This window comes from Amblyomma maculatum, chromosome 11 (genome assembly GCF_055883805.1).
Source record: "Amblyomma maculatum isolate TAMU_Amacu chromosome 11, ASM5588380v1, whole genome shotgun sequence".
Lineage (NCBI taxonomy): Eukaryota > Metazoa > Arthropoda > Arachnida > Ixodida > Ixodidae > Amblyomma > Amblyomma maculatum.
Window position 1 is genome coordinate 44,369,891 of NC_139354.1, and position 8,450 is coordinate 44,378,340.

The window sequence follows — 8,450 nt, forward strand, 5'->3', positions numbered from 1 at the left end:
CAATAAATTCCTGCCTTCAGTGAGTGTATGTTACCTTTAGGTTTTGTTCAGAGACACCTCTCAGGAACTACCACCGTTTACCACGCTTTAAACTCTTTTAACGGAATTACGCCGCGCCGATATTCAAGCTAACCTATTCAACGTAGCAAAAATGGCGCATCGGACGCCAACGATGTATTAAGCTTATTATAGTAAGTAATCTCAATCCAGAAAGCTTCAGATTCCGTACTGCGCTTTATGCTTGAACGAAACGCAAGGTTGTGTTTTATTTTTCAGTGACGCACTAAGCACTTCCGTTGCTGGAGTTTTTAGGGAACGGCAATACGCAAGTGGATATCATGAATTCTATTCTTACACGTGCACTGAGCTCTGGCCAATGCCCCATTGTGGTTATGGGCCATATGCACCACCGAGGAGAGAAGAAGAAGAACTGCCGATCAGAAGCCCATGTGTTTCGATTCCTGCCTGAACACGGTCATCGGTAGTCATTCACTATAATTTGTAAGAAGCCATGCCGCCTCCTGCGATAATACAAGGAGATGATACTTCGCAGCACCTCATACAAAGTGTAATGAGCAGCGGTGCCGCGGCGTCGCAAGTAATGTCGGGGGAAGCATCACCAGTGCTCTCGGGTGCGGTAAGCTCAGGGATCCTGTCGCCTGGCTTCCTGACCCAGGACAGCTTGTCCGTCGTCCAGGAGAGCGTCTACATCGTCATCGGCCACGGCCCGTACCAGTACCGCGTTCTCTTATGTGGGGTTCTAGCTACTATGGTGGCCCTGCTGCACATCCTTTCGGGTCGACTCCTGGAGCGACCCGTGGATCACTGGTGCAGTCCACCTGAAGACTTCAGAGACATGTCCGCTGACGCCTGGAAGAACATGTCAGTACCTCGTGAGGCTGATGGCACGTTCAGCAAGTGCACGATGTACGACCCAGCTGTTATGGTGAGAACAATGTGTCGCATTTTTCTGAGGGGTTACGATCTGTAAACAGGGTTGAGGGGTCACGAGCCTAATGATTGAATGTAACATTGTACTTCTGGCCAGAAGCCCCATTCATATCAACAGTTGTGCGAAAAATCAACGAATGCTCGTGATACCATAGAACTATATGAGTACTCCATCCGACCAGAAACATGCACACGCGCTCAGCTCTGTATCTATAACATATGTGATTGCGCTTCCCAGCACTGCTTAGGCTGTGCTTCTGCTGCTGTCGAACGAGTGGCTTCTACCGAACTGTACTTTAGCTACTATATTTATTCCATCTAAGAATGCGCATATATTTGAAGTTTTCATTTATTCAGTCTCAGTACGTACACTCCCAGTTGAGGCATTCTGTGGGGCGGTACGCGGATGTCCCAGCTAAATGTGACCGAGCTAATGCGCATAGAATATGTCTGCAGTATTTTAGGATGCTCTCCCTTATTAGCTCTTGCGCGAGTTTTACGCTGCTGGTGCTGATGATGACATTGGCTCCAACAGCGCCACCTGCCATCGGTCAGTCGAGGTTGATGAAAAAATGGGAAGTGGAAATGGTTGGTTGGCTGGTTCACAGGAAGGGTAAGGCGCAGTATCTGTCACACTTGCTCTGTGGACACCTGAACCACGCCGTAAGGGAAGGGAGGAAGGTGGGAGTGAAAGTGGAAAGAGAGAAAGGGGAGTCGTAGTGGAGGGCTACGGAGTAATTTCGACCACCTGGGGATCTTTAACGTGCGCTGACATCGCACAGCACACGGACGCCACTTCGTTGTTTTGGTTTTCGGGGGAGAGGGAGAGAAAGCAAACTGGGAGAGGGAGGTTGAAAGAGCATGAGAGGTGATCCCTCCTCGGCACCGGGAAGTGCTTGGTTCGAAACCTACCACAGCACAAAGACGGATGCAAGTGTTAGCGGGCTGAGGTTTAAGGATGTGCGTTTCAACGACGATTCGTGAACTCAGCTGACCAGGTGGTTCGTGTTATCATGCCTAATAGATGATTAAAGAGTATGTTAAACCAGTTAGGGCGACACGTTCCCCCAGCGCAAACTTTCCTTAGGACGCAAACCGGACATGTAATGTCATCGGGTCTTGCTGGCTGCGTCCACTCCTTGGACGCTGCCAAGCGACGCGGACAGAGCAGAGCGTAGTGGGGCACTGTCACGGCTTCGTTTTTTTCTTGCGCGCTGTCGTGAGTTGAATTGAGGGTGAAGAGAAGGAGTGTCATTTTCGATCGTCGATATTTTCGCTGGTAGTGACGGTAGCTGAAATGTTATTGCGAAAGCAGCACTATGCTGGTGGTCGAGCCATTTCGCGTGGCACAGCGTGGTCCAAGCTGCACATGCATGCGTGAGGAGTCATGCGGCGTCAGAGGGCTGCCGTCGCACGACTCCGCCGGTGCCGGAGAAGTGACGTCATCACCACAGCCAGCGCCAGCTTCGCATCACGCAGTTGATTATGCGGAGAGAGGTGCGTGTGTGTGTGGTGCATATATACCTAGGAGCGCTCGGCCAGAATAGAGGAGTGGTGGCTGATCCTGGCCCTACGGGGCTAGGACTAGTAGGTCAGCGCCACTAGCGGCGGGGGCTAGCCTGCCACCGGATTTTTATCTGTTGTAGGCCGCCATTGCACCCGCCCCCGCTTCGGTTGTGGACGACGGCTGTTGCGACGTGCGTCTTTCTATCCCTATTCTTTTTCTTCCTTCTCTGTTTTCTCTTCTGTCCGCACGAGGCAGCGGAGATGGCTCAGCTGCAGAGCCAGTAGCTGGCCCATGCATTTTCTCTTCCTTCTTCCTACATTCGCAACAACAACAATCTACCAACTATGGAGAAGGAGAGTGCTGCCTGCTGGTCAGCGGCGCAGCAGAGCAGAGAAGTTAAACTCATCCGATCCCGAGGTGGTTGCCTGCTCAACCACGAGCTAATCTTAACCGTAGCCATACAGCCGTGGCTTCCACGACTAAACTAGATTTAACCGGAGCTAAACCACTGCCATATTTTGAGTTGAGGAGAGCGCTTATTCGATCACTATTATTCGAGTGCTTTTTCAAACTTTAGTAAATTTCTCTCCCCATTGCGGATCCCGCTCGGGTGCATGCATATACTCTGCCACTCGTTTAATCACCAATCTCTTCACTTTTGCATCTATTATTTCAGAAACTCTCTTTAGCGTGCAGTCTTAAGGCGCATTATACAGCCCTGAGCTGCTATACATTGTTAAAGATAGTCCAACATAGGTACGAAGCCCCGTTTAGAAATATGGCTCAGGGGCAGCATGTGTGACTCGGAATTAATGCAAGGGAAGATTCGATTCCACTCACCTTCCGATATTAACTCCCCCCCCCCCCCCGCCGGGGTGGCGCAGTGGTTACGGCGCTCGACTACTGTCCCCAAAGACGCGGGATCGAATCCCGGCCTCGGCGGCAACTTTTCGATGGAGGCGAAAAGCAAGGCGTCCGTGTGCTGTGCGATGTCAGTGCACGTTAAAGAACCCCAGGTGGTCGAAATTTCCGGAGTCCTCCCCTACGGCGTCTCTCATAGCCTGAGTTGCTTTGGGACGTTAAACCCCACAAACCAACCAACCGATATTAACTCCGAAGTTCAAGTTTAGAGCTCCTGTCAAATCTAAAATGCCACGTGGTCGCGTGACGTTACACAACCCTACGATCAATTAATGCTCGGCCATAACAGCCGCCAGCTACCACCTGGCAGAGCTATGCCGGTTATGTCTTGCTCACAGCGCGCTGACCCCTCAGTTTCTCAACAGCGAGGTGTTTAACGCATTCACTTCATAACTGGGATACATTACACTTTGCTGTCGAGGCTGTCACAGCGAATTACTGCGCCATCTGCGTTTACGTAAACATATGTCACAGTCCACACCGTATCGAATGATGTTGCGGCTCTCCCTTCCGTGTGCGTGCGACCATAATTTAGCGACAAGTGCGTAAAAAGGACACCTTCTGAAAATTGCGAGAATACGCTAATGCTTTTTACCCGGTTATTTTCAGCGCATGCGCAATCTGGACCCGCTATTTTAAAATGTACGAGAGCGCGGGACGCCTGCTGTATTAAACTTCTTCATTAGCGCCTTCAGTTCTTATTGACTTTTTCGGTGGCACCTGTCGCCTTACTATCACCACACGTCCGACTTATTGTGGCTGCTCAAACATTTTTCGCAGGACCGTCCGGATGCCAACAGGTCGGTGGTGCAGTGCCATGCTTGGGACTACGACATTGAAAGCATAGGCGACAGCGCCGTAAGCAGGCTGAATCTCGTCTGCAATCGCCTCTATCTGTCCGGTGTTCGAGAGCTTGTCGCCATTAGCGCTTCCATAATCGCGTCACCCCTCCTCGGCTGGGCGTCCGACAGATTGGGAAGAAGGCCTGTAATGTTGCTTGCAGTGTTCCTTCTCCTCGCAGGCACCATCGCCAGTAGCACCGTGGAAACGGTCACCTTCTACATCTGCACCCGTGTTGTGATCTTCGTGGGCTTCAATGGAACCTTCCTGCTCACCTTCATAATCTTGTACGAGGTCACGGGAGATGCGTGGCGGCCGCTGTTCACGCTCACACACACGGCTATTGCAAGCGTAACGGTCCCCCCAGTCGTCGAGGCAGTTGCCTCACTGCGACCCCACTGGGCGCGCTCCCAGGCATTCATCCTTGTTCCCACAGCGACGCTTGCGGCTTTGTGTTTTCTACTGCAAGAATCACCAGCGTGGCTTCTCGCCACGCGGCACACTAAGCTGGCTGAGGCGGCCGTTATAGCAGCAGCACAGATGAACGGCATGGACAAGGCCAAGGCAGAGGCCACGTTTGAGACGATCCGACGACAGCTGAGAAAGATGGACCGCTCTCGGTCGTCCCAAGTGGCCATCGCCGCCGCTGCGGAACAGTTCCTGCACGCCGCAAAGACGCATCGACGAGCGACCTCAGTGTTTCTTGCCAGGTTTTCTCTGAGCATTGTCTACTTCACGCTCGTCCGCACCAGGTTGGCTTGGGGCCTCTACTGGGAAATGCTGGACACAGCTGTATTGTTCGCCGTTTTGGGGGCTGCCGCCTGGGCTATGGTCAAGTTCAACATCCGTGATACGTTATCGTTAGCCCTGATAATGGTATGCGTCGGATCTACCCTGGAGATTCTTCTGACGTCCGTAGGATATAGCACAGTGGTTCGTTTTGCTCAGCTCGGGACGAAGACCGCCGTGACCGTTGCCATGTGTTTGGCCTACTGCTACTCGGCTGAAATCTTTCCCACCGATATTCGCAGCGGCGGCGTAAGCCTATGCCTGGCATCCAACTCCGCCGGTTCCCTTATGGGAGTTATCCTCGTCGCCTACGGCGGTCACAACGAGTATACGTACATTGCGTTCTGTGCAGTTTCGGCGGTGTTGGCCGCCCTTAGCGTGTGGGCGATTCACTGGCTGCCAGAGGTCTTTGTACGAACGCCTTCGCAGGTTCAGCGAGTTGAAAACGCCATGAACGACAAGGATCGGAAGGAGGCACTTAAAAAGTCGCTCTCTCCCACTGAAGGACAAAGAAAACGGAAGCGACGAAAGAGGAAAGTGATATCACCTACGACGGATCCACGATAGCGAGTCTCCTGAACCAATTATTGCCTGGCCTTTTCTTTGCACGGAGTCAACATAACGCATATAGACCGTTTCTCTATGGATACAACAAGATATGTCATCTAATAACTTAACTTAATGGAATTGTTTGCCATGTTGTCGCAAGAATGAAAGCTGCGTAAAATGTCTTGATATATTTTCCGTATCTTGGCAACGTTGGTTCCAGAAGTTGTTCGCTATGAACGCCAACCATTCAGACCTGGTGCTGGCATTTCCTGTTGTATTTTGGCCGGGTGCCATCTTTATTTTGCGGTAGACCTGCCTCACAAAAAAATACTGTGGTGTGAGTAGTGTTCGACATACTCTATGTCCGTGCAAGTTTTAGAGCTGGAGGCTAAGACTGCGTAGAATCTCATTTCCGCCCTATGGGTTGTGTGCTTTTACTGCCAGTGAAATATATAGACGACCTTGCTTTGTCCCCTTAATTCTGTTTGGTTAGCTGTTGGAGAAGGCGTATTCGGCTCGCATATAACGAGTGTTTTATCTTTTGTACTCTTATAAAGAACCCCAGGAGGTCTAAATTTCCGGAGTCCTCCACTACGGCGTCTCTCATAGCCTGACTCGCTTTGGGACGTTAAACCCCACAAACCAAACCAAACCATTTTATGTATTTTTGTAGCCACCTGAGCAATGCAATATATCGAAGGGTGGATGTGCACGCGCATGTCACAGCGACCTTTTTCCTTTTTAAATCTTTACTGCATATGTGGGAATGACAGCCACTGAAACTGTGGAATGCATAAGGTTTAGTTTGGTTTGTAGGGTTTAACGTTCTAAAGTGACTCAGGCGATGAGAGACGCCGTAGTGGAGGGCTCCGGAAATTTCGAACACCTTGGTACTTTTATTGCGATAGCAATACTGCGCCAGGTTTCGAGCCGTCGCGTGGTCCAGGTGGAGGCCACGCTTGACCTTGAACAACCGAGGAGGAGGAGGAGCAGAAAAGTAAGAATAAGGATAAGAAGAAGAAGATTGGTAAGGTACGCTTTCGCGTCATATTCTTAAAGGATGAGCTTAAGTGTCCCCAATCATGTAGCACCTTACATTGATTGGGCGTGATAGGAGAATAATGTAGCAGGCAAAATAATTAGCTTCCGCCGTTGCTATCGCAATTCAACTAGGTTTAATCAGAGTTAAACTAAAACTAATTTCAATGTACACTGACAACGCACAGGACATGGATGCCACCCCGTTTCGCCTCAATCTAAACGCAGCAGCCCACGGGAAAGCATAAGGGTCTGTTTTTAGCGGCCTAGTACAAAGTGCACTCGGAGTTTTTCCCGATGATTCTATAATGCGAATGCTTTTCTTGGCTCATGGTCAAATACCCGTAGTAAAGGGTCGCAGGGAATCTTCGCACGAACTGACACTTAAGAATCTTTCTTCAACGGTAATCGACAGAGAGAGAGAGAGAGAGAGAGAGAAAACTTTTAATGAGCATAATAATCAGTAAAAATTCCCAGGAGCTGGGTGGTCGGTGCCCCTAGTCCAGGGCTCCGCTGGCAGCAGCTGACTTGCGGACTAGCTGGATAATCCAGGCTTGCTGGTCCAGGTTGTCGCTGGTCAGGGCCGCCTCCCACTGCTCGTGTGTCGGGCATGGCACTTTTAACGTTGGGTCAGGTTTGTCCTGGCATTCCCAAGAGATGTGATAGAGTGTGGGGCTTGCACCGCACCAAGGACAGTAACTCGTGTATTTTGTTGGGCTTATCTTATTTAAAATTTGAAGATTAGGGAATGCGTTTGTTTGTATTTTTCTCCAGTCTATAGCGTCCGAGGAAGGAAGTTGTTTGTGTGGTGGTGAGAAAATTCTTCTTTCTACCCGTAGGTGTTCCAGCCTGTCGCCGTAGGGTCCTAGGAGAGGGGTGAGGTAGGGATGGGGATCCGCCCGGTTTGTGAGAGCTCGGGCTAGATCATTCGCTACCTCATTTCCTTCTAGGCCTTCGTGTCCAGGTGTCCATGTAATTGTGTGCGTCTGGGAGATGGAACGTAATATTGCACACGCTCTTTTGTGAGGTTTTCCGGCCAGGTAGTCCCTGCAAGCTGGTTGGGAGTCCGTCACTACGTGTGATGACTTCTCTTAGTTGTCTTGAGTTTTTATGGTGACGGCTATTGCCAGTGATTCCGCTTCCGCAGGATCCTTGGCATAGATCGAAGCCTGAATAATTGGCCTCTTCTTGTGGTCAACTGCAGCTTTTGTGAACTTGCCAGGTTCGCCGTAAGCCTCTATGTCCAAGTAGACAACTTCCGCGTCAATTGTTTTTCCAATGATTTGACTCTGGCTTTCCTTCGACCCTTCTGTAACTCATGGTGCATGTGCTTGGGTATCGGGTTCACATAGATGTTGTTTCTTGTGGATGTCGGAATTTGTGATTTGATCTCAGAAGTTCTTAGTGCCTGCCATAGCCCTAGTTTTGACAGTATTTCTCTACCCGCCTGCGTTGTTGTTAGGCGTTGTTTCTGACTCTCTAGAACCGCGTCCTTGAGCTCCTCGAAGTTGTTGTGCACTCCGAGTGCCCAAAGGCGTTCCGTTGATGTTGTTGGCGGGAGGTTTAGGGCCGTTTTATAGGCTCCTCTTATGATAGTGTCAATGGCCTTTTTATTAGTGAATCTAATTTCGTGATATGGGAGCCCGTAGGTAATCCTGCTAACAACTAGGTCTTGTACTAGGCGGAGGGTGTCCTCCTCCCTCATCCCTTTCCGGTGCCAGGTCACCCTTCTAATCATTCTGGAAATTTGGTTGACTGTGGTTTTGAGTGTTTTGATTGTATAATCCACTCTCAAATTGCTTTGCAACCACAGCCCCAAAACTCTGATCTTGTCCTTCTCTTGAATTATCTGGTC

At 50.2% G+C, this 8,450-nt stretch overlaps 1 protein-coding gene across 1 annotated transcript; it reads left to right on the top strand.

The window, feature by feature from the left end:
* Positions 1 to 601: 601 nt before the first annotated feature.
* LOC146173697 (organic cation transporter protein-like) lies at positions 602 to 5,575 on the top strand. The gene is made up of 2 exons (XM_084585249.1): positions 602 to 946; positions 4,160 to 5,575. The coding sequence occupies exons 1-2, from the start codon at positions 602 to 604 to the stop codon at positions 5,573 to 5,575; spliced, it is 1,761 nt and encodes a 586-aa protein (XP_084441375.1).
* Positions 5,576 to 8,450: the final 2,875 nt, after the last annotated feature.